The sequence below is a fragment of the Lagopus muta genome, chromosome 1 (genome assembly GCF_023343835.1).
Source record: "Lagopus muta isolate bLagMut1 chromosome 1, bLagMut1 primary, whole genome shotgun sequence".
In the NCBI taxonomy this organism is placed as follows: Eukaryota; Metazoa; Chordata; class Aves; order Galliformes; family Phasianidae; genus Lagopus; species Lagopus muta.
This window is the reverse complement of record NC_064433.1, coordinates 166,224,458-166,250,727: the sequence shown is the minus strand read 5'-3', so window position 1 is coordinate 166,250,727 and position 26,270 is coordinate 166,224,458. Positions and strand designations below refer to the sequence as shown.

General features: G+C 42.7%; 1 protein-coding gene across 2 annotated transcripts; it reads left to right on the top strand.

Moving 5' to 3' along the window:
• Nucleotides 1-893: 893 nt before the first annotated feature.
• Nucleotides 894-25,537, top strand: RUBCNL (rubicon like autophagy enhancer). 2 transcript variants are annotated; one of them, XM_048957488.1, is made up of 15 exons: nucleotides 894-1,170; nucleotides 3,665-3,773; nucleotides 5,871-6,542; nucleotides 11,384-11,469; nucleotides 13,998-14,205; nucleotides 15,010-15,114; nucleotides 15,837-15,879; nucleotides 16,264-16,396; nucleotides 16,659-16,801; nucleotides 17,435-17,499; nucleotides 18,620-18,858; nucleotides 19,590-19,651; nucleotides 20,916-21,069; nucleotides 21,195-21,285; nucleotides 21,714-25,533. In XM_048957488.1, exons 1-15 carry the CDS (start codon nucleotides 1,102-1,104, stop codon nucleotides 21,824-21,826), a joined length of 2,292 nt encoding a protein of 763 aa, XP_048813445.1. In that variant the 5' UTR covers nucleotides 894-1,101; the 3' UTR covers nucleotides 21,827-25,533. The 2 variants fall into 2 exon arrangements, with proteins under 2 accessions (XP_048813445.1, XP_048813435.1); XM_048957478.1 differs by lacking the exon at nucleotides 3,665-3,773 and having other exon boundaries at nucleotides 1,067-1,170; nucleotides 21,714-25,537.
• Nucleotides 25,538-26,270: the final 733 nt, after the last annotated feature.

Here is a 26,270-nt window from a genome sequence, read left to right as displayed (position 1 = left end):
CCACTGCACTATTTGCTGGCCAAGTCAAAATCTGTGCCTGAATCATGCCACTACAATATAAAAAGGCCGGCAGTGACTCCAGCGCTTCTGGAAGCTCACATTTTCAGCTGCAGCTCTGTTTTGCATTTTTGCTTGGTGCTTCTAGTTATTCCTGTATGGCACAATCTGGACGCTGTGTCCATTCTACTTCCTCATGCTTTGCCATTTCCTAAGCTCCTATGCATGGTTTTCATTTTTTTTTTTTTAAGTTTATTATTATTTTTTTTTTTTAATGGGCAATCAGCAATTTCTGAGATCCCCAAAGAGAGCTCAGCTTTGTTTCCAGCCTAAACTGGCGACTAGGCGCTGCAGTTTGCTAGCTTTGAGCCTCCTAAGACTCAGCGCCTGGCAGATGCCTCGACCCTTTTGCAACACAAAAGGATAACTATCTTTCTCAGCAACCTATCAGGTGTGATAAACTCTCCCCCCCCAGAGGTGTGAGGGGTGTCCCGCTGCCTGCGTCCTTCATTCCTCCTCAGCCAGCACTCCTCATTCACACCCCATTGACATCTCTTCACATTCAGGGCAATGTCTTGGGTTGTTTGTTTTTATTTTTCCCCCAAATCGAGCAGCAGGACCGGCATTCAGACCGCTGGGAGCTGCATTGGTGCTGCCGGCTGCTCTGTCTGCGGGAGGAAGAGCTGTGGCCGGCAGACCGCTTCCTTTCATTCACCGTGATCTCACTGGCAGGGATTTATTTTATTTCGCTTCATTTTCTCTTTTATTTCGGTCAACCTCGGCAACGACTCGGAAACAAACAACCAACCAACCAACCCGAAGGCAACAAGATTTGTTTTATTTCCTCCTGTTTTTCCACAGGTTTGTTTCCCCTCGTCCTCAGCAGTCCGCCGGGCACGGAGGCGGGCACTCCGCCTTCAGCGCCGCCCCCTCTCCCGCGTCCCTCCCGCCTTCCGAAGGCCGAGAGGCGGCAGCGGCAGTGCGGGCTGCCCCGGCGGGCTGAGCTGCCTGGAGCTGCGGCGGCAGGTGGGGAGCGGGGCCTGGAGTGGGGTCGGGGGGCCGCCCGACCTCAGCGCCCCGTTGCTTCGGGGTACGGCGACAACGATGAACGTGTCCCCGTCGTGTCTGTCCATGCAGTGGCTGGGAGCATTCAGGCAGCGCGGCTCCGGAAAGGTGAGGAGGAGAGGCTGCGGTGGGGCTTCATCCCCAGCGTGGCTTTCGGCTGGGCTAAATACCGAGGTTTTAAAAGCAGGGCTGAATTCTAACGCGTTCCCGATATTGAGGAGGGGGGAGGAAAAGCCCGACTGCTTTATGTTATGGAGAATGTGTTTTACTACGTGCAGCTCTGTTGGCTTGTTTTCTTCGGAGTGTTCCTCAATTACTTGTTGCTGTTGGGTAGTTCAGTAGAAAGAGCTTTTTCTGTGGCATAGCTGAAGTCGCAGCATCCTGGAAGAAAATGGCAATCTTTGATCAGTATTCTCAGAACGCCGGTTGCATGTGATGTGAGCTAAGAGATGGGAGGGCTTCGTTTTGTTTTTCGGAGATAAAATCTTGAAACTCGGCAGTTCATGCATGCCCATAATATCCGTGTGTTCAGTCTGGTGTCACAGAACCACTTAGCTGCTGGCTTTACAATCTGACTGGGTGAAAAAGTGTGGTTTATTTTTAAAAAATTCTGTTTTTTCTTTTTTTTTTCATTATTATTATTATTTTTAAACGAGTTCCTGTAAGAACCGTACAATGGCTTGGGTTGGAAAGGACCTCAGGGATCATGGAGTTCTAACCTCCCTGTCACAGGCAGGGCTGCCAGCTGCTAGACCAAGTACTAAACCAGGCTGCCCAGGGCCCCATCCAGCCTGGCCTTAACCCAGGGATGGGGCATCCACAGCATCTCCGGGCAGCCTGTTCCAGCACCTCACCATTCTCTCAGTAAAAAAACTTCCCCCTGATCTAAATTTCCCCTCTTTTAGCTTAAAACCATTCCCCCTTGTCCTAGCGCTGTCTACCCATATAAAAAGTTGATTTCCCTCGTGTTGATAAACTCCCTTTAAATATTGGAAGGCAATATTGGAAGAAGTATTTTATCAAGTGATATCAGTAATATATGTGTAAAGTTTGCTTGCACAATGTTTTGTCTCTTTTAGAAAGGGAAAAATAAAGGCCCAATCAGATACCAAACAGAATATTTCTCTAAGTGCTGACACTGAATATTTGCGATTCAGCATGCTTGCTCTGAAGCGTTATTCTTCTGTTGAAAGGGAAATGCTTTGCGGTTTGTAGTTTGGAAACTTCTGCTTTCCATGAGTCTGAGGGTATCTGGGCTAAATCTGACATCTAGATCACCTCTCTCTCCCACAGGACCATGAAAAAGGAAACGTGGGCTGGCAGAGGGCAGCTACCCTTCTTGTTCCTTTCTCTTTGTATGGGATCACAGTGATCCCATATGTGGTCCTTTAGATGTTCTGCATGGAAACATCTAACTGTGATACAGTATGTTCTTCAGAACCAGGCATCCTCAGGGTCAGATTGGATAAGAATGCGACCCTGGACAGCTTGATCTAGTGGCTAGCTGCCCTGCCCACAGCAGGGGATTGGAACTGGATGGGCTTTAAGGTCCCTTCCAACCTTAGCCATTCTATGAAGGAAGGAGAGGTTAATGCGTGACCCTTACTAGGAATTTGCAGTTTTAAGCAGGAGACCTGTTGCTTTGATGGTGCAGGTGTACCTTGCTTCCTTATGGAAGTATTTCAGTGCATCTTACTTCCCTCAGTACCTGTGCTAAACTGCTTGCCCTGATTCAGCTCATGCTGGTTTGTCAGTATGATTAAATCTGAAGATTGAAATGGAAATTGGAAATGCCATGACCACACAAAGCGAGGCGCTTATCTGCTGTAAATCTGCTCAATCAGTTTGAATGTGTTCAAAATTTTTTGCCAGCTTAAACTGGCCTGCAGTATGCTGGGTCAAGTATTATCCTGTTGTGTCATTTGCTTTGTGCAACTACCTTGCTGACGTCAACTCTGTATGATAACGGTATAACAAATTAGGCCGCCATGGGTGTGTGAGCACGTTTGATGTCAATTGATACTGCTGGGTGATCAGACAGCCTGGAGGTCAGGGCTTCGTATACAGGCCTTTCCTTTCAGCTATTCACTGCAGCTCCTTGAACTCCAGGTAGTGGTAATCTCTTCCAAGAAAAAAATAGAAATAAAACAGGTGAGAGAAGAAAGAAGTTTTTCTCTTTAAAGACTTGGTCTTATTTTTCTATCTTGTTATTTTGTAATTATTTAGAACTCTAGGCTTCACAGAATGGTCCAGGTTGGAAGAGACCTCAAGGATCACAAATGTCCAGCTATCCCCTCCCCTTCCTTCCCTCCCCCCTAAGAGCAAAGCCACCAACCTCAACATTTAACACTAGATCAGGCTGCCCAGGGCCCCATCCAACCTGGCCTTCAGGCATGGCACTGAAAATCACCTGCCTTGCAAAGTAATGTGCAAAATACAGAGTTAAGATGCCAGTGATCTTTATGCAGAGCATGCACTTGGTAAGACTGCCAGACAAGCAGCGGCCTTAGCACAGCTCCTTGTCCCCTGATGGTGGGGCTGAGGTGTCACTACTGGATTACTGCTGTCCTATAACCAAATTTTCTGTGTGTTCTTGTCCTAGTTAAGTGATGAAGGCCTAAAGGCGGATTTTACAGAGTCGGCGTTTTCTTCAAATCTCTCAGTGAGGATTAGCTGTCTTGCTCCAACACCTCAAATTTCAGTTCTCTCAGGTATGCTAATTCATTCCAAGATGCCTCCTAGGGAACTTGACTGGTATTTGTAGTGCTGGTAAAAGCTGTTGGTCTTGGTGTGAGCTAAACAACTACAGCCTTGTTGGAGAAAGAACACTGCTAATTGGCTTTTAACATGGAACAACATCAAAGTGCACTGTACAGTTTGGAAGGAGTCATTTCTTAGGTTTTTGTATTACCATAATTACTCACATGACTATCAGTTACAAAATTGAGGTATTTTTAATTGGAACCAAGCTATTTCTGGAAGTAACTTAAGATGTGTTGCTGGTGTTTTCTGGTCTGTTTTTTTTTTCCTCCAGGCTTGACAGTGCAGAAACCTATATTACATTTTAAAAATCTGCTTTTCCTTGAATCACCTAAGAACGTGTATTTAACAGATAAAGTCAGCACAGTAGTACAATTTCTTCTCTGTGATGCTGGGGAGTGAATAGGAAGGCTGTCAGGATGGCCTTTGTAGTAGGAGAGCAGAGCAGAATTGGAGACAGTGTAGATAGACTGAGTGTTGTGTCTTGCACAGAAAACAAGTTTTCAGCTCAGGTTACAGTATTCCTGTACAATTGAAACCCCTGATAGTTATCAAAATTATACTTTTTTTCCTTAAAAGATCAAAATATACTTGTTTAAAAATCAGCTAGGTTTCATTTTCCCATTCCTGCTCTTCAACTACACCATGGTTGGCTGTGTTGTCAAAGTGCTTCTAGCACGGTCTACTTTGTAAATGCAGTCAATAAAAAATGCTGTTTTGCTGCTATTTTTACAAGAGCTTTGTTCCTAATGGCTGATCTCAACCAATGTTAAAGCATGGCTTCACAAGGACAAGGAGCTCCCATAGCACAGCTTGAACATGATGTTCCTAATAGTTAATTTTTTCAGTTTCTTTCTTGAGGAGGGGTTGCTGTTTATGGACTTGCTTTTCCAGACTGCATGTTTTGTTTTGGATCCCTTCATCACTAAACTTTCTTATCTAAGGAGCAGTTTGAGCACACGCTGGTTTCCAGGGGAGTTATTCATGGGGAGGTTTGTTGTTTTCCATTGAGATATGCCCAAGGAGAACAACGTCTGGGCAAAGTCTGCAGTCTGCAAGCTTTACTGCTTTTTTCACTAGTGGGGTTTGACATTCCTTGTGGTCCTAACTAACAACTCTTTGCCCTGGAAATGAATCCCTTTGATTGTACCTATTCTTAGAATTTTACAACAGCCTTATCTTCCCCGAAGGAGACAGTTGTTAGCTTTGTCGTGGTGTGGTTGATAGTTTCTTCTGAAGAGCACAGACTTTGTGTCTAATCTCTCTGTTCTGAGATGATGGCAGTTCCTATGGAGCTTTTTGTGGAAGGTGTAGGATTCAGTTCAGTTTATTCTTGAATATCTACTGATAGCAGCGCACCCTCCTATATCACACTTCTGTTGCCACTCAACTCAGCTTTCCAATTTTTTTGTTAATCTCCAGTTTTACAGTAGATCACGTAGGGCCGTTGCACGCAAAGGCATTCCTATCTATGAGCTCACTGTGACAGAACTGATTTCCTGTAAATGTTGCCACTTCTGCGTAATGGACTGAAGGTTACTTTAGCCTTTTTGATGGAGGAGTGACTAAACTGAAACATGCAACCACGTGACCTTTTATTACTAGCTGTGCGTGTCTTTTTCTTGTCATTGTACTGATTCTGCATGTGTCTTGCTGTAATGTGACTTTCTGTTTACTGGCAATAGAACCAAACCATGAAAACAGTCTGTAGCAGGGCTGTAAGTTACCTATCTGTACCTCATCGAGGCTTGCAGAGCTAGGATGTTTCTGAGCGTGCTGACAATTGGCCACCATTAAAGTCTTAACTGATGTTTGGCTAGAAGAAGCATTCTTTGCAGTTGGTTTATGACTTGGCCTTATCAATGATAGAATTGCTTCCTGGTTGCTTAAAGCGAAATCCTTCTTGAAGCAGGATGCAGTGGTTTGTGTATTCAGTTCTTCCCTTTCTTCTCACTCCTGCTGAAAATAACGTGCATTTTATTCATGTTGTAAATTAACTTCTTTTTATTATCATCCCCTAACTATCTTTCTCTTCTTTGTTTGAACAGATGAATACTCCAGGCCAGCTGTAATTGGACATGCTGGAAGTTTGGCATCATACCCAGATAGCGCTGAAGCTATCAAAGACATTTTGGTGTCTGTTCTAAGCGCATCTGGTCTGAAGCCCTCCCTGCTGTCAGAGAACACCAGCATGCAGGGAGCTGAGCACCCTGACAGCGACCTGGAGCGATGGGAGGAAAGCAGCGATGGGGAGAACGATGACGACACTGACAGTGATTCTGCACATCACAGCACTGCCTGCACACAGACAGACGTTAGGTTTACACGGCACCGAGCCTGCTGGGACAATACAAACTGTGATTCCTCTGGACCTGCCCTGGATACTTTCTTTCATCCATGTTATTCTGACAAGGATCCTGCTACTTCCTCCCTGAATGGTTTCACTCTTTCAGACATATCCCCTTTGAAGCGAGACTGCTTTACACAAGTGACGTTAACGGGTGGCACTGTCACTTCAGCTGTTGTGCATCCTGAAAAAGAATGCCAGAATATTTTCTCTGAACAAGACTTGGCTTTAACAAGGCTTCCTCCGGATTCAACTGTTAGTAAGCCAACAAATCTATTTAAATACCCTGCTGCTTCAGAGCCTGCAAAAGTCAGCACTGCTGACAGCAGTTCTCCCAGTACGTCTTCCCAGTTGGAGCCATTCAGTCAAACAGGTAACTTTACATTTCATAGGTCCCTTACTGTTTTGAGATCTTTGTGCTAGGAATGGAAATATGATGTAAATGTATGCAGCTCAGAAAGCAAATGGTATCCTGGGCTCCATCGGAAGAGGAGTGGGCAACAGGAACAGGGAGGTGATTGTCCCCTTCTGCTCTGCTCTTGTGAGGACCCATGTGGAGTACTGTGTCCAGTTTTGGAGACCCCAGTACAAGAAAGACAGGGAGCTGTTGGAGAGGGTCCAGAGGAGAGCCACGAAGATGATCGGGGGACAGGAGCACCTCCCCTACAAAGACAGGCTGAGGGAACTGGGCTTGTTCAGCCTGGAGAGGAGAAGGCTGCGGGGTGACCTCATTGTAGCCTTTCAGTACCTAAAGGGAGCCTACAAACAGGAGGGGAATCAACTCTTTGAAAGGGTAGATAACAGCAGGACAAGGGGAAATGGTTTTAAGTTGAGGGAGGGAAGATTTAGGTTGGATGTCAGGGGGAAGTTCTTTACTATGAGAGTGGTGAGGTGCTGGCACAGGCTGCCCAGAGAAGCTGTGGATGCCCCATCCCTGGAGGCATTCAAGGCCAGGTTGGATGGGGTCCTGGGCAGCCTGGTCTGGTATTAAATGTGGAGGTTGGTGCCCTGCATGTGGCAGGGGGTTGGAGATTCATGATCCTTGAGGTCCCTTCCAACCCTGGCCATTCTGTGATTCTGTAAATGAAACTGAAATCGGCCCTGCTTATGGTGAATGCTAATGTTGTCATTCAAAATAGGGGGGAGGAAAGAAAGAGGAAGCTTCAAAATGAAGGAGGCATTAAAACAAGAGGCATTCTGGTTTGCAGTACTGCCTGTTGACACAGAAATGCTACTTTGGTATGCAGTCTCCAGTATCATTGATCTGTGATGAATATAGAACATCCCATGGATGAGACTTCCAATTGCTTCACCATTTCTTTGTTACTGCTTTTCTTCTGAAAGCAGATAGCAAATCTGCTGATCTTAGTGTGGACAGCCTCTGTGGTGCATCTTCCTGTGTTTGACATGAACTAGAAGACAGGCAGTTCTTCCATTCTGATTTTGCTTATTTTATTTTTTTGAAGGGAAGGAATTAATGTCTGGTGGTAATCCATACAGTAATCCATACAGCAGGGGGTTTGAAACTCAATGGTAGTTGTGATCCTTTTTAACCCAGGCCATTCTGTGATGCTATGAACATCCATTCTTGGTTTGACTACGGGACTTGTACAGAAACTGGACTATTTTCACTCCTCTTCCCTTTCTCAATTGCACCAGCTGTCTCAAAACCTCTCCAGACCCAGATCAGATTCTCTCTGCTCCTTACCAGCCCATATGGATGTCTGTTCTGCAGACTGATGGCTGCTAATGAATTGTGTTGGGCCTCTTTCTGTTCCTGCAGTGTCACGGAACTCAACTTCACTAGATGCTGAATCCCAGAAGGATGGTGCAACTGAAACCTGGTTATTATTTTTTTTCTGCTGGAAAGAGGAAAAATGGGAAGGAGCAGTCAGCCTACCTTTGTGTTCTATTAAAAAGCAAAGGCCTGGAGGTGACTCTCTGTTAAGCTCTGTTTCCCAGGTCTGATGCTTCCTAGCTGTTTGCTGAAGGCACCTCTCAGGACTCGAGCTGGCAGTGATGCCTCAAATTCCCCTCTGCAGGAATGGGAGCCTTTAATAGTCGGAGCTTTGCCACCTGACACAGGCTGTTGTCAACAGTCAGGACGGCGGAGATGCTGGTTGTTTGCTTCCGTTGGGTATTTTGTTTGCTGACCCAGGCACAAAGTGTTTGAAGCGTGCCAGGTAGAAGCAGGGAGAAGGAAACCACACCCCGTGCTGGGAGCTGGGTTCAGCCAGTCATGCTGGTTTCTGGAGCTCAGTCTGGGAAACAGCCAAGGCTCCAAATGTCATCAGGGACCACAGGGCACGTGTATGAGAGTAAGTTGTGTGTGACTCAGGTTTTTGGCACAGGTGGGACGTGTCACAGGTTTCTGTTGGGTCAGTCATGCTCCTGCTTCTGTGCAGAGGGAATATAGGAACACAGCAGACAGGTGGCTGAAGAAGCATGACATTAGTTTTACTAACATATAATCCACAATGCTGTGCAATAAGGCAGGCTCTGCATCAGTCCTAGGCTTCTGTTCTGTACAGATTTCATCTTTCACTATTGCTTCTGGCTGTTTAAATCATTTCTGGGTTTTCCAGAATGGGGGTATAGAGATTGTGAAGTGTGATGTGGTTTAATTTTTTTTTCCTTTTATGATAGTCAGGACTATGAGGACAGGAAAAAGAATGGTAAACTGAAAAAGAAGTGCTTAATTTGAGGGCAGGAATGTCACAAAAGGCACCTGCTGTTAGCCTTTTTGATTGTTTTTTTGAAGGTGGTGGATTCTCACTTTTGTTTCTTATTGGAAAACAGGTGGGGGATACTCAAGAAAATGATTTAAATCAGAATAAATATTTTTTTTTCAGTGGGATTTAACAAGGCAGCTCCTTCTGCTGATCCTGTAGGACTCCTGCTAAGACTTGTCCCATTTTCACACTTTTAAGGGCTGTTATGCAGTGGCCCCATGAGACCTTCTGGAAAGGCTTCCTGGTGCTAATGGGGAGTGTGTGACAGATTTGTTGAGGCTGCTGTGTCACAGGCATTTCAGGAGACTTGTTCCTGCTTTTAATCATTGGGTATGCCAAGGTCATTTCCTTCTGTGGCTGTAAGCACTCCTTCCACAACCTTAGCAGCCTCCAGGCATTGGATGGTGCTCAGGGACAGAAGGCAACCACGTTACTTTGAATCAGACCCAGAGTGAATCCTGATGTTGGATGCACTGGAATCCTTCCCTGTAGACTCTCCGTGCTGCTGGAATACAGGGCTGGCACAAAGCTCTCTCCCCATGCCTTTGTCTGGGAAGGAGCTTTGCCTTGCACGATTTCTGTGCTGCTCACTTAGTTGTTTCATGAGTCCAGAGGTCTGCTGCAATTCTCTATGACATCCTCCATTTGGCACACAGCTTCTTGGACAGAGAATAAAACATTTCACAGTAGTAATTGTTCAGTTAAGTGTCATAGTACAACTTGATTCAGTTGAATGTGGCTCTGGGCAGCCTGGTCTGGTGGTTGGCGACCCTGCACATAGCAGAGGGGTTGAAACGAGATGATCATCGTGGTTCTTTTCAACCCAGGCCATTCTTTGATTCTATGAAAACCTGTCTGTAGTGATGTATTTTGTGTTTTAAGTGCTTTTACAAAACATGCATTCCTTAGTATGGGTCTTTATCCAGTTTTCTGCCTGCTCTTACAGTTCTCATCCCAACTACATTTGCCTCAGCATGGACATGGCATCCTCCTTTATAGAAAAATGAGGGAAGCAGAGTAATTTCTACTGGTAAATCTTCTGAGGAAAACATAAATCTCATGACTCCTGTTGAGATTTCCTATTCTTTTAGGTTTTTGTCTGTCCCTGGAACACTTTTGTCTGCTTTTTTAGATTTTGTTGAAAATTCATTCTCACAACTTCTTCATTTCTCTGAAGCAGGAAAAAAACAAAACCCTTTAACTCTTAATTTTACCCTTGCTTACATTCCTGGGCAGCTTTAGTAACATGTGACATGCTGGAGCTCTTCCATGGTTTCAGAGAGACTCGTGTGTTCCCTTTTTTCCCCCTATGTCTGTGTGGCACCAGTCGTCATGCAGTACAGAACTGCATTTTCATACAAAACAGAAGTAAATTGTTTGTTTTTCTGCTTTACACTCTTAAAAGGTGGAAGAGGGGTGAATAACATAAGCAAGAGAGAAAGCTCCATTAGATTTTGCAATTATACATAAATCATAAGTAAAGATAAATTTTTTTCTGTTTCCTTGTTTCTGCTTGTTTTTAAGTAGGAGAATATTTCTTATTATAACTGATAAGAACATTTTAACAAGGGTTGTATCAAACTGTAGGGTCTTTAGCCCTCAGGTACTTCTTTTCCAGAAATATGAACACAGAATAGGTATGGCAATAACCTGATTAGGTGTTGAGTTTGCTTCAGTGATTAAAACTGTTCTGAAGAATCAGATCATCAGCCCCTCCATTATTTCCTTTTGTCCCTCCTTAGTGCATACAGCTTCAGGAAATAAGTATAATGTTCATCACCATTCTAGCAAGTTTGATATGCCGTCTGTGAGTGATTTGAATATAAAGCATTAAGGTATGACTTGACACCCTCACTGTTTTGGGAAAGAAGATTGTGACTGCATTCATTTATACATAAAGCAGTCCTTGTTACATTGTAAGTCTGCAGATGGAGATATGCTTACTTTTAGGGAATGGTGGGAAGTTCTTAATGGTAAGAGATCAGGTTTTTTTCATAGAATCACAGAATAGCCTGGGTTGAAAAGGACCACAATGCTCATCCAGTTTCAACCCCCTGCTATGTGCAGGGTCACCAACCAGCAGACCAGGCTGCCCAGAGCCACATCCAGCCTGGCCTTGAATGCCTCCAGGGATGGGGCATCCACAGCCTCCTTGGGCAACCTGTTCCAGTGTGTATGAAAAACTTCCTCCTAATATCTAACCTAAACCTCCCCTGTCTCTCTTTAAAACCATTTCCCCTTGTCCTATCACTGTCCACCCTTGTAAACAGCCATTCCCTCTCCTGTTTTATATGCTCCCTTCAAATACTCAAGGGAGCATGTCCTTCAAGGAAGGATATGGTAACATAAAGACAGAATTTCCCCCAAACTGCTGTAGTTGCACAAGACCAGCAATGATTGAATGAGTGCTGTAAGTCTGGACAAAGATTCATCAGATATTGGTGACTTATTATTACTAATAAAGTTCTTGTTATACCTGCAGGTTCTGCTTCCCTTTTGAACATAAGTGCAGTACCCTTGAATCGTACGTTGCAGGACATCTTTGTGCTTCCAGAAGATGTGGAGAAGGTGAGAACAGCAAAAATATATTCTAATAATGATATTTTCCATTTTTATAGGGATGAAACCACATGACATAAGGCATTTCTCACTAACTGCTGTCAGTTGCTGTCGCCTCTGTGGAGACTATACTGTCTGGTTGAGTTTAGTTATCAGAAAGTTCTTTTTTTCCTAATCTTTACAAATTCTGTGTTTTCTTCCTCCCCATTGTGAGTCAACCTACAGACCTAAAATGCCTGTATCTTCATTTGGTTTATCATAATTAAATTTTCTACATTATTTTAAGATAATAGATGTATTTTAGAACTTTTTGTTCCATCATTTTCACGGAATCACTGAAGGATTGAGGTTGGAAGTGGCCTCTGGAGGTCATCTGCACTGACCTACCTGCTTAGGAAGGGCCAAGAAATATAGAATCATAGTCATCCAGGTTGGAAAAGGCCTCTAAGATCACACAGTCCAACCATCCCCCTAGCACCAATATGTTTTCCTAATGAAATTCCACAGGGTCGAGGTTTATTTACTCTTCTGAACTTTAGAGTAACTATACTAGAGCATGTCACAGTGAATTTTTTGGAGCCACATGCATGAGGGTGGGATTTACACATGGTTTTACTGTCAGGAGGTGGGAAGAGCCCGTTTTCTCTTCTTTCCTTATGAAGAGCATGAGTGATTCCTATAAAAGAATAATAAAATGAGTAATGTGCACTGTAACTGCAACATCTGCAGTAGTTTAAGCTTGGCAGCCCAATTGAACCTATAAACAAGGATAAAGATGACAAGATAGTGCTGTAGCACTTAACTCTGTGTGGTAAATAAGTTCCTGATCTTTTCCAAGAATTGGAAATGGGAAACACTGGAGAAGAGAGGATAGTGTGTACAATTAACTGTAGTGTAATTACAGTAATTCTAGATGTAGCCTAGAAAAGTTGATTTTCCTGGACAGTAGAAATGTATTTAATCCCATGTCCTGGGCCCAAGAAATAACCTTTGTGTGCAGCATGGGTTTTACTGGAATGGTAAGTTCTGCATTTGATTTGAAGCTCTCAGAGTCCCTAAGGTACATTTAAAGGAGAGAAGGTAAAAGAAAAAAACAAACAAATGAAAAATAGGTTTGTGACCTAGCTTTACATGTTGCTTTTTGCAAAAAGGTACTTCAGAAGGGAGGTGGTATATTTCTCTACCTGCAGTGTGGGTACCAACGCCAAAATGATTTGCTCTGTCACCAGGAGGCAAGGGAGCAGATTTAAAAACCCACTAAGGCACACAGTGTCAGAAGTCTGAGTGTTGTAGTCCTGTGCCAGACTTAGGCCAGATGATGTAGGAAAACATCCCACTGTGATGTGAGTGGGAGGGAAGAGAAATGAGAAGCTGAGCTCCTTCCCAAGGTGACAGACCCTAGCAGCAGGCAGAGCTGAAAGCTGATAGTCCTGCTGTGTATAGGAGCACCAGAGTCTGTATTGCTTCACAATTGCTCTCAGATAAACTCCTAACTGCTTCTGTCAGCAGGACGTGCTGGTATGCTGTGCTCTTCCACTAGCCTGGGGTTAACCAGTGTGTGCAGCAGCTTTTGGTTCTTCACAACAGCCTCTTTTCTTCCTAAAAGGAAGAAGTGCATTCATTGCCATTTCCTTTGTTAATGGCATGTCCTGAGATTCACTGAAAGTTGACTCTGGAGAACTAAGCAAGGGGTATTAATCAGCACTAGGTGAAAGATGGAAGTTTCTCTACACCTACAGAGACTTCTGAGATTAATGTGGACAATAAGAAAGAATTTGGCTCTGGACAATAAGAATGCAATGGAGAGGTCTGCTGTGCTCTATAAGATTTTTAAGCGCCAGTGCCTTTCTTCATGCTTGTAGGAGTTGTCATGAATACTGACTCAAGTGGTAGAATTCCCTGATTTTAAGTCACTCCTAGAATTATTCTGCACTCAGAATCTCTCCCTTTAGGTACTGCCATGAGAGCTGAGAGGTTTCATTTTGAACAGTGCAAGTACACACAGTAGAGGGGAGAGAGGGAGGGTATGCTGAGCTTCCACACCACCCATCAGATCTGGGAACCTGCAGTCTGTTTTATAGCCTATCCCTTCTGGCCTCATGCACGTTAGCATGCGTGCAAAACTGCTTGTACTCAATTGGCAGTGGTGCCATGGCTTGAAATTAAATCCTGTTAAATACACTGCATGGATTAACGTTTGCATATTAAAAAATGCAGTGTAACTAGAAGCCCAAAAATGCATACGTATTAATCAGTTAGGCATGTAATCAAGTTTCTTTTTATCTAAAGATGGGCAAGATAAAAGTAAATTGTGTATTTTAATCAAGGCTGAGACAATTATCTGGGCAGTTGCCTTTTGAGTATTGTCTCCAAATTGCCCTTGGGGTGGTTTTTTTGAGTGTGTGAATGAAAGGTGAAAGAGCTGTGCGTTTTCATTTCTTGTATAGGAAAAGCATGTGGAAAATGACACGTTTAATGTTCCCTTAAGTGAATACTGAATATACAGCACACTATGAGTGTTCCTATCTTGTGTCCAGGAGAACGCCCACTTCTTTGTTGCGGATATGATTATAGCATCCCTGGAAAAGATGAAGTGTAATATCCGAAGCCAGCAAGCAGAGTTTTGGGGTATGGATGAAACGAGCGGGTCAGATGGCAGCTATCACACTGATTCAGAGTTATCTTCTTATCCTGGAGAAAAGAAGTCTGATTCTTCTGTTGCCTCCACAGACAGCGGTTATGAAGGCAAGTTACTTCGTCTATAATGCAACCTTTTCTGACAGCCATTGCTGTTCATTCTTGTGCAAGAAAGTACCAAATGAACAGGGGCATTGCTTGCAACCACATCCCCTTGCCAGCTTTTTTGAGTCACTCAGTACTTAACCATGAGTTACACCAGAGGAGGTTTAGGTTGGATATTAGGAGAAACTTTTTCTCTCAAAGGGTGGTCAGGCACTGGAATGGCTGCCCAGGGAGGTGGTGGAGTCGCCGTCCCTGGTAGTGTTCAAGAGGTGCCTGGATGAGGAGCTACGAGATTTGGTTTAAATCCTCATTTGCAGGATTTGAAGGATAGCTCTTTCCTTCTGTGCTGAATTCTGCAGTTTGCAGATCAGGCCATGCAATTGATTTGAGTGAATTTGCCCTGAGTATTCATGTATGTTTAGTTTGAGGCAAGTTGATAAGTGTTCCTGGCACTGTAATGCTCGTGTCAGCGCATGCATTTTTAAGTAGATGTAAATCTCTTGAGTAATACAAGACTTAGGGGTGTAACTTAAGTCTAAATGACAGCTTCTAGGGAAAATGAATGGTGTGCACTTGAAGAGGCTGCTGTTAAAACTTTTATTTTAGTTTCAAGAAGCTTCTCCCTAAGAAACCAGGGAACATGCTATGTGACAAGCTCCCAAGAATCCACTCCGTGCATCTATAAGTTGTTCTGCAGATAGAGGCTGTGTGCTAAAGTTTAGGGAAGCAAAGAAAAGCTGTGTGTGTAATTGCAACTACTCTGTAGATGTTGGATAGCTTTATTGGTGCCTTCTTTGTTCTGGGCAGGCTGTGCCCTGCTGATGGGCAGCTCCTCAGTACATCTACCTCTGCATCATGAGGCTACTGGACTTCCTTGCCACAGTGACTCAGAGGATGAATATGTCATTATTGGTAAGACTTTAATTGCAAAAACAGCTTTATTGTTCAACTGAGTATGTTGCATCACTTGGAAAATTTATTGACTTAGTAAGTGCAGAGATTGAATGGCAAAATGGAAGGAGCTGTGTAGGTGTGAGTCTTGGTAGAAAACATGCAGAAACCCCTGAGTGGTGCAGGATTTCCTCTCTATAAATGAAATGTCTTTGATTACAGCTGTGCTTAAAGCAAATTAATTTGGGTGAGCAAATGTGTAATGTGATGTAGCAGTATCATTTGGGAGAATTTAGGACAGTATGTTATCAGTTTAACTAGAAAATGATTAGGTTTTAGGCAGCTCTACCTCTGATCTTGCACTAGAGCAGACTATCACTGTGCCTTTAATTGACAGTGTTCTGCTCTTATTCAGGGAACCCAATATTTCTCTTCTTGCCTTCTGGTTTTTACATATACAGAAATATGAACCCTTACAAGCAGCCTGGGCAATGTTTAACTTCCATCTTCCATCTCCTGTTAACAGATTATTATTATTTTTATTTATGTCATAGCTCTGCAGAAGATCAGGCTCCTTGTGCCTTTTTTTACAACCTTAGGTTATTTCCCACATCTAACAAGGGTGCTGTAAAGATGAATGTATTTGACACCTGTATTAAAACAGAAGATAGATATAAAACAGTGCTGAGTAACAGAAGCTTTGTTTCATGGATAATTTGATAATGTCTTCTCCTTTACCACAGAACTTGAACACCTTGAAAATCTGTCTGTGACCTCAAATGAAAGGTAATGCTTTGTATTTCAATGTAATAGCCCTTGCCATTTAGGCCCAGTGCAGTGGCACTACCTTTTCTGCTGGGCCTGGTGACTCTTCAGGATGGGTTAGGGAAAGGTGTGGGAGTGGAAAGTTAGGTACTTACCAAGAAAGAGGGAGGAATGCTGCTTGACAGCAATGTTTCTGTGGTACTTGGCTTCATAGAGCATTCATCAGGTCCTGGAGTCTTGCTGGAGGGTGGTGTCTGTGGCTCTTCGAGGGCCTGGGTGTATCAAAGCAAGGGAATAGGAATGAAGGGATGGGAGACAGCTCTTCAGGGATGCAGAAGAGGCAGTGGAGTCATGCAGCAGTGTCATGCTGCCACTTTTTCACTGTCTTTATTGCTTAACTTTCAGATCGTCCTTTGAACCAGGCAGCAATTCTGCTGAAGCAACAGCTCAGGAATTGTGCAGAGCTTTCAGAAAACGCTGGTTGCAAACAGAATCTGCAGTGCAACTGTCTGGGTGCCTGGGCTCATCTAAACAGAAAGTGAGTCTGAGCTGAGAACAGCAGGCTCTTTATTCTGTTCCACAAGTAATTATCTCACTGCAGTTCTCTCCCTGTTATGGGTAGTGGGAAGCCCTTCTCTTGGGATTGATGTGAAGGAATGTAAGTGTGGGGATTGCATGCATGTCAAAACAAAAGTATTTTAAAATCCTGAAGTATAAAGGGAGAAGACTTCTGTCATTTGACATATGTCTGGGTATGAACATATGGCTGTTCATCTTCATGAGTTTGTTTTACCCAATAGTCTGTGAAAGAAGAGATTCCAAGGGAGCTTGAGTCCAGTTTGAATCTGGCTGAAGAAATAAAGCTGCTGTCCAAATTAAGAGAATCTTCTGGCTGGTCCCCACCAAGATCTCAGATTATATTTAGCATTCACCCTTCAGTCAAGTAAGTCTAATTAAGTGAGTACTGTCAGTATAGCAATGGAAGCTTGTCTAAAACATGCTGAAATTAACAGAAGGAGCCTGGGTGATTTAATAGAAGCTAAGATTAGAGCTATTGCATGGATGGCATAGCTTTTTGCAGTGTCCATCAACAGCTTTGGAAAGCAGATGGCGTATATTTCCCCTCTGTTGGCACACCTTGATTAACACAATGTGGGCACTTTTACATGAAGGGTATGCAGTACACAGTCCTGTGGGGAGGGGCTAAGGGGTTGAGGTGATTCAGTCTGGAGAAGAGAAGGCTTAGAGGGGACCTCATTGTTCCCTACAACTTCCTGGAAAGGAGGTTATGGTGAGGTAGGGTTCAGCCTCTGTTCCCAGGTAACAGTGGTAGGATGAGAGGTGATGGCCTCAAGTTGTACTGGGGGGCATTCAGGTTGGGTATTAGGAAGAATTTCTTCTCAGAAAGAGTGGTGAGGCTTTGGCACAGGCTGCCCAGGGAGGTGGTAAAGTCACTGTCCCTGGAGGTGTTCAGAGAAAGATTCACTGTCCAGGAAAACTGTCTTGCAGGTTGAGGAAAATGATAATAAAACTGCATTTCATAGTAGAAGGTGTAACCATTTATCTCTGTATGCAGGAGAGATGCAGTGGTTGCTGCCCAAAACTTTACATGTGTTGGTTGTGGAACCCCAATAGAAAGCAGTAAGTATTATCACAAGATAAAAGAAAAAAATATATTTGTAAGTGATAATCAAGCAATACTTATAAACATAGACACAGCACAGTTGTAAAATCTGTTTGAGCTAGAAGGAAAATCTCACTGCTGGCTGTGCCTACAATAAAAGGGGCAGTATAGCCCACTGCTCAGAATTTGTTATTGTGGACAGAATACAGTACTTGATACTTGAAGTCCTTGTGAGGCATAGTTAAAATTAGTGACAGTCAACAACAAAACAGGAAAAGCTATAAACGATTAAGCCTTCAGGCTGCAAAATACTATTTCTACAATTTACAAGAGTTTCTTTCAATAATTCTTTCTCTCTTTTCAACTTACACATTTCCAGAAGTCTCTAAAAGCAAGCTGTTGAAGTGTGTAGCTTTGTTCTTTTGGGCATTTTTGATTGTTTGTTTTTGGGTTGTTTTTTTTTTTTTTTTCTTTTAATCTTGATCACAAAATCCTACTTGTTTGAGGAGTATTTGTGGTACTTTGTGAGAACTGCTTGACAGCATGGTGATTTTCAGGTCTGGTAACCAGTCCTTGTGTAAGAAATCTTTGAAATGGCTTTCAGGACCACTTGGAAGGGTCTGGGTCAGTTGACAAAGCAGCATTTGTGGTGGCCTGTAAAGTATGAAGAATCTGTGATGGCACACGAACTTGAGCAAGCATGAGATGCTGAGAGAGCTAGGAAAAAAAAAATAAATACTTATTACAGAAATGTAACACCAAGATCAGTTTTTTCTGCTCAGTGGAAGTATTTTGCTGCTCTTTTTTTTTTTTTCTTTTGAATTTGTGTTTTTTGGTGGTGTTTGTGTTTTGTTGGGTGAAATAACAGTGGAGCCTCTAAGACTTCATGGCGATGAATGCAGTAAGTTCTGTTTGATAGATGTTGAAATGAGGAAAACCTTTCTTCTAATGCAAAACATGAACCACATGAATGCATTTACCACAATAACAACTCCTCCACTTTGAGAATAAATAAATACAAGGAAATTCCTTGCCCTCCACTCCACTAGATATGAGCTATTGAGACAGAATGAGCATACAGACAAAAGGTACGTCCCCCAAATATTCACAGTGTCATTGCTGTCTATTTTCCTGCAGAATACATCAGGAGGCTCCGCTATTGCGACTACCTGGGGAAATACTTTTGTGACTGTTGCCACAGTTACGCTCAGTCTGCAATTCCTGCTCGAATACTCATGAAGTGGGACTTCAAGAAATATTACGTATGCAACTTCTCCAAACACCTCCTGGACAGCATCTGGCAGCAACCGATTTTCAATGTGTCGTCTATCAACAAAGCCCTCTATACAAAATCTAAGGAAATGGACAGAGTGAGGGTAAGTGGCGCGGATTTTCTTTTGTTTTTAAAGTTGTGGATCTGAGACTTTTTGGGAAGAGCTCTTCAGAGCTGGTTGTCCTTTGCTGTGTGGGGGGGAAGGAGGCTGAGTTGTGTTTTCTGCACTGACGCTTGTTTCATCTCCACTTTTGGGACTTGTCCTCTCTGCCCACAGATAATGAAGGAGCAGGGAGAAGTCTCCAGTCTGTGCCAGAAGTTTCATTTCTCCCTGTCTTTGGGAGGCATTTCCTTAATCGATTTCAGTTCACTGAATAGTAAATAATTGCTTCTGCTTGGCAGTTGGCTGTTGGAGAGCTCCGGAAGTTTTGAATGACTCCATAATGTTATGAGCCATTTGAAAAACACCCTTGACTCATCTGAAGGTTGTACTTCGTACAAGGAGGGCTGCTTTGCAGAAATTCCAAGCTGCCTTCTTGTCTGAAGAGGCTGATGCTTGTTATTACATGGGTTTGGATCTGGCACCTTGGTGAGCTGATGCAGAGCAATTGGCACTACCAAGAATTGTTTCTCTTGTCAATGAATAAAAGTAGGCTCAGCATTCCTTGTGCCTTCATGCATTAGAAAATCCACTTGTTAAATTTTGTGCTGAGTGTGAAATTCCTTCTTTCCAATTACAAATGATATACTGATGAGTTCCTGACTGTTTTTTCTTACTTATAAGTTATACTCTTTCATTTACAAATTGTTTTGTTTCTTCTTTTCGTCTCGTAGGAGGCACAAGAACAGCTTTTTCATTTAAAGAAGCTTTTGAAAACCTGCAGGTTTGGTGAAAGGTACAGGCCATGATCATGCATGAAAAATAGCTTATAAAACATACATATGATAGTCATAGAGTCGTCTTCTCTAGAGACATTTGAGTGCAATTTTCAATGAGCTAATCTGATAATCAGAGAAAAATCTGATAACAGAACTTCCTTTCCTCTGTTGCACTGCAAATGTTGAGTGAAGAGCAGCTTTTAAGTGGTAGCTTTCTGTTTCTCAGAAATCCTGAGACATTTAGTTGTGCAAGTTGAGTGATTTTTGCTAGGTATGTATTTTTGTTCCTGCTTTGTATGTCTTTGCTTGTCACTGGCTCCTAAAAGGCCAGATATTATCTTCCTCTCTGAGATTGTTTGTCATATTGAAAAACCAACAAGCAAAAAAATGAGATCAGTACATGTTTAAAGATTCCTTCTAGAAATCTGTCATATGCTCAGTTCAGTTTGTTGTATCCAAATGTTAAAATGAAAGTAGTAATCCAATGTGAGAAATGCTGGAATATGAGAAGGCGTAAAGCTCATCTTGCTTATTGCTGCAACTGAAAGATATTTGGTGTACGCCTTCCCAAACTAAGGGCATAAACAGTGGTTAGACACGTGAATGATGAAATCACCACAGAATTGCTGACATCTTTAAAAACAGCCATGAGCAAAATAAGCTTTAAAAGTAAGTTTTGTTATCGCTTCAAGATGGATTTCTTAAGAAAATCATCAGTTGCGTGTTGCTCATCAAAATGAAATAGATATTTTAATGTCTTTCTTCTGCACAACTTTGTGATTATGGAAATAAGCATTAAGATCTTCACTGCACCTTCTGTATTGGCCATATGTGGGACATTTTAAAAGTAATAGTTGTATTTTCAGTGTTCATGTTCCTAGCACAAGTGCAGATCACCTAATAGCAATCTATGCTGTATAAAAACCCTCATTAGCAAACAAAAAAGTAAATAAGCCAGGTTTATTGCACTGGATATGGTGTGGGATTTGACATGCTGAAGGAGGACAGATTCCTTTATGCATTATTTGAAGATTTCTGGGATAACTGCATATTGCTGTGTGCCTAACGAATGCACACTTAAAATAGACATTTTATTCTAAGTCCCAAACCCTCAGTTTTTGTTAATGTGATCTAGGATTGGGAGGGGAGGAGGTAGTATCTAGCAGGGATCTGCTTTGTGTGATCCCTGAGTGACTGGAGAAGTGAAAGAGGCTTATTCTGAAAATATACTTGAAAGTCATCTTTTATAACTTGATGTGGATTTTTTGGTTTTCTTTGCAGTGTACTGAAAGAATTTGAACGGGTCCCCAGCCATCTGACAGAGGAGCTGCACCTCTTCTCATTGGATGATCTGGTGAAGATCAAACGAGGGCAGTTACTGCCTCTTCTTAAAGAAATTCTGAAGAGCTCCACCTCTCATGTTGATGGCTGTGAGGTAAAAAAGAGTTGGTCCTCTTGGGTCCTTGGTGTGAGGAATAGCCCTGTTGACATTCCCAAGTATTTATTTTTTTTCTTGGATTAAACTTAAAAAATAAACCAACTTTCTTCCCACTCTTGTAGCTCTGTCAAGCAAAGGGATTCATCTGTGAATTCTGTCAGAGCGCAGATCTGCTCTTTGCATATCAGATTTCCAAATGCAAGAGGTGCACAGGTATGTTCCAAAGCAAACACTTTTCCTCCTTCCTCGTGTAAAGCTGTTCCAACTGTTATTGTGGGAAAGGACTTGCGTGTGTATTTGAAAACCATGGATAGTGTGCATATTTGGAACCAGCCTGTAGTGGCTGTCTTGCACCAGGAATTTCAGAGAGTGAAAACTGGGACTTGCCTGATCATAATTACAGCTGCAGGGGGAGGTTGGATCAGTGCTGTCCTGCTGCTATATCACATTTCGCCAACATTCACTGTAAATCCTGGGAATCTTACCAAAACATTTTGTCGTAGTTGTTACAGTGGTTATTGTTGCCTTGGTTTTATGCTGCTTCTGTTTACTTTTACACTTGGGTGAACTAGGCAGGACATTCTTAAAGGAATGCAGCTACTGATTCCTTTTTTTGTTAAACTGCTTGTGTTTATAAACAGAATGCAAAGCATGCTTTCACAAGGCCTGTTTCAAGGCTGGAGGCTGCCCCAAGTGTCTGCGGATCGCAGCTCGGAGGACGCTTTCAGAAACTCCATCATCGGTGCCTCTGTGAAACTGGATTCCTCTGATGGTTGCTCAAAGCCAAGTCTTCAGGTGCATGACTAAGAACTGAATAATGTTGTTTTAGACATTACTATTTTTAATGCGTGTTTCCTTTAGGGGAAAAAAAGAAAGGAAAAAAAAAAAAAAAAAAAGAGAAGGCCTTTAATATCATCATCCTTAAAAACTCTCCCTAAAGGAGTTTCATCTTTACTGGTGACAGAAAGACTGGATGTTAATTCTGGGAGCAGCATTTTCGTGCTGTTTTGTTCTTATATGTAAGATTTTTAATATTGTATTTTTGCCATGTGAAAATGATTCTTCTCTGTAATTATGCAAATAATGTATGTATAGATAGTAAACAAGTCTTGGAAATCCTTACCTGTGTCAGATTTTGGAAATAGAAAATGTGGTAAAATATGAAGTCATTTTCTTGTAAGTTCTTACAGTACAAAAAGCTTGTCTGCAAGCTTTACGTAGAAGCTGATCTGAAGTTCTCTTCTGGCAAACACTTGATGTGAACTGGGGATTGTAAGTTTGTCTTTTAAACTGACTTACAGCAGCTTGAGGTGGGTTTACATCTGCTTGCTGCCAGACACCCACCCAACTGCTCTGTCCTCTTCTCAACAAAACAGAAAGAGGAAGTAAGATGGAAAAGCTCATGGGCCAAGTTAAAGACAGGCAGATCCTTTAACAATATCACAGTCAAAACAGACTGAACTTGGATAAAATCAACTTTAAGTATTGCCAATTAAAAATTGAGTTGGAGGGTGAGAAACAAAGATGACAATACCACCTTCTCCCCTTCCCCTCATTTTTCCCTTAACATTACTCTTCATTCCAAATGCTTCTCTTTTTTTCCTCTCATCCTAAGCAGTGCAAGGGAATAGGGGTGCTGGTCATGCCATAACACCAGAAAACTGCTGCTCCTTCCTTCTCACACTTTCCCCTCCCATGGGATACGATTCTTCACAAACTGTTCCAACAGTGGGGCTTTCTCACAGACTGCAGTTCTTCAGGATAAGCCTGTGTCTGCCTGGCTCATCATAGGCCATACCCACTGTCTCCACCACAGTCCTGCCCAGAGAAGCCTCAGATCCTGCAAGCACATACTTAAAGCTGTGCTCTCTCCACCAGGATGCTCTTAATATTTTGAATTTGTCATTTTCATTTTGCATTTTATTCTTCCTGTCCCTGCCTTCTGGCTCCAGTATTTTGTAAGGAAAAGGACAGCTGTCTGTAACCAGGCTCTTTTTAAATCCACCTCCACGCTAGAACTCAAAGTATGCAGAAGTAGGGATCTTGCCAACTGTTCCACTTAGCTATTTTTTTCTGTGGCCAAAACCAGATTAACTACTTAGTGCTCAAGAAAGATTATCATCTCTTACTCAAGATCACCAAAGGGATAGTGACGTAGAGTAAGATGTGATGAGAAGAAGCCTGCTTATATAGCTGACTGTATTAAATGAGATTTTACTCTTGCATAACATTGAAATTGGGTGCACAACTAACTGAATCACATGAAAAGCCTTGCTGTAGGGATTTTCTTACAAAGGAGCTCACTTGAATAATCCTTCCGTGGGTTAACCTATGGGGTAACTTAATATATCTTATTCATTATTCACATATTTTGAAGAGCTAATCTGGTTTCTGGCTGTGCTTTTCACAAAGCTTGAGATAGACAGATGTACATAGTGGGGGGCAAGGGGGGAGCCAGAGGGTGAGTTTCACATTTTACATCCACTCAGTTGAGTCTAGGTCTCCATAGAGCATGTACAGCTTATCCTGACTAATCATAGCTAAGTATCACAATGTGAACTCAGCATTTCCTCATCAGTTGAATATAGTTAGTTACAAGAGAGTGTCCTTGATGAATTTGAGTAGTTAGAGGAAAGGCCCAAAAGAATCACTACTGCTGTAGGTCAAATAAAACTAGTAAAAACGTTCAGCTGGTGACAATAAAGCATGAAGGACCTGCTGGTCGCATGGTGGAAGCAGTAACAGACTATTTGCTATTTTGGGGGAATGGACTGAAGAGGGTCAAGACAGGAGTATGCTGAGACCGTAGTTTGTTTCTGTAGTGAGAAGAAAAGCATGGGTGACTAAAGCCTGTACCTATGATGTGTTCTTAGTGCCACTGAGGTGAGTTTCTTCTTGTCAGCTGCCATCCTGGGATAGTACAAAACAATGAAATCAAAACTGAAAACGTTTCTCAGTATCTCTTTTGTGTTTGGTGACAACGTGGCTTTGGCAGGAAGGAGTGATTTCTATGCTATGTCCCCTCTAGGTGTCTTTAGGGCATAACTAGCTAGACTGTGTAGGGATGGGGTTAGGAAGGCTAAGGCCCAACTCAAACTAGACTTGGTAAGGGGTGCAATAGGGAATAAGAAAGGCTTCTACAGGTACATCAACCAGAAAGGGAAAGCCCCTTGCTACTCCAGAAGGAGTACCCTTGCAAATACAGCGATGCAGGCAGGCTGGGAACAATGGAGAGAGATGGGGCTGTTCAGCCTGCAGAAGAGAAGGCTGCAGTGAGACCTAAGAGTAGTCTTTCAGTTGCTAAATGGGGCAATTATAAGAAAGAAGGGGACAGAATCTTTGGCAGGGTCTGCTGTGATGGAATGAGAGGAAATGGTTTCAAACTAGAACTGGTGAGACTTAGACTGGATAATAAGGAAGAAGTCTTTTATGGTAAGGGTAGTGAAACACTGGAACAGGTTGTCCAGAGAGGTGGTGGATACTCCATCCTGGAGACATTCAAGGTCAGGGCTGGACAGGGCTCTGAGCACCTGCTCTACCTGTAGGTTTCCCAGTTCATTGCAGGGGAGTTAGATCAGTTTACCTTTCAAGATCCCTTCTAACTCAATTATTCTGTGAACTGTGTTCTCTGAATCAAGGTGTGAAGTTTGGTATTGTCCTAAGAAGCTTAATATTATTGAGCATGTCTCTGTAAGTAAGTGTTGGAGTTTAATTTTTTATGAGGTTAAACTAGACTATAATGCAGATCCAAGGTAAGAACTGTTTAAGAAGCAACAGCTTTATGGATGTGGCTACAGTGAATTTCCTGCACGTGGAGGTCTCCATGAATTTAAAGAAGGGTTAGACTGTCTTTTCAAGGGGCCAGGCAAACTGCTAGCTGGAAAGATGGATGTGTTCCACATAGAACACCGATGCAAGAGATACAATTCTTCAGCTATTGCTCAGGCAAGGTGGACCATTGCCTGTTCTTTACAATGGTATTCCACGATGCCACGTTCACACAACAGGAGCACTGCTGAGGATTCTACTGGCTGTATGCTCTTGGAGACACGAGACAGACAAACCGTTTCCTAGTAGCTGCCTGTCTCATTCTGCTAACAGAATTCAAGACAAGACAGTTTAATTACTAATTTCCATAGGAACAGGTTTTCAAAGGGTACAAACAACTCACTCTTGCTGCTAACAGTTTTTACCTGATTTTGTAGCAGTTTTGTTTATGCTGTTACATGTATTTTTCATTTAGTTTCAATTCTAAGTGGTCCAGAGGTGGAAGTGCTTTGCTAAGACTTTGTACAGTGCTTTGCAGCCAAGATCTTTCATGATACATCATACATCTGTTACTGTCAATAATAGAATAATATTAATTGCTTAGTGTGGAATGGACTCACATACATAGGTCTTGCTGTAAGCAAATACATTGACTAATTAAGGGGCTTTACAGAGCTGTACAATTCCAGGGATGCCTGTCACACCCATTCACTTCAAGAGAAAAAAATATCTATGTGTTTTATTAGAAATAAAATCTGCTTTAGTTGGCTTGGCCATAATTACGCCACATTGTCCAGTGCAGATATCCATGTCGCAGTGCCCAGAACCACTGCTTAATTTGTGTGTTACAAACACTACTAGAATCATAGAACCATAGAATGGCCTTGGTTGGAAGGGGCCTCAAAGATCATCTATTTCCAACCTCCTGCCATGGGCAGGGTTGCCAACCACTGAATTCAATGTTAGATCAGGTTGCCCAGGGCTCCATCCTACCTGGCCTCAAACACTTCCACAGATGAGGACTGCCAGAATCCAACAAGCACTGGCATCTCACCATTTTCTCTTCCTCCCACAGTGCAGATTTCCCCTTAACGTATTGCTTTTATTCTTATTTGCCATCAAACCAAACCCAGTGCTGGCCTAGTAACAACTGGGACTGACCAGCTGGGGGAATGCAGGGCTGAATATATTCCCTGAGCATGCTGAAGACATGGGAAGAAACAGCAAAGCACCAGCTGCCTGAAAAGCCAGCTCATTTATACAGAAGAATCAGTAGTTGAAGAAATAATCCAGCTGTTTCTGGTAATCAAGAGCCAGCTTCTCTACTGTAGAGTTTGTGGATCTTATGGTGAATATATCTATGAAAACACCATGGGGTACCTATGTAGGTGTGGGCAGAGATGCTCTGATGGTATGAGCAGAACACCATA

Bases quoted from the DNA above. Each gene is read 5' to 3' on its own strand.
- RUBCNL (XM_048957488.1), top strand. From the start codon at position 1,102: ATGAACGTGTCCCCGTCGTGTCTGTCCATGCAGTGGCTGGGAGCATTC. The intron at 15,115-15,836 runs GTAAGACTTTAA...CCTTTACCACAG, and splicing joins GGATGAATATGTCATTATTG to AACTTGAACACCTTGAAAAT. The intron at 16,802-17,434 runs GTAAGTCTAATT...CTCTGTATGCAG, and splicing joins AGCATTCACCCTTCAGTCAA to GAGAGATGCAGTGGTTGCTG.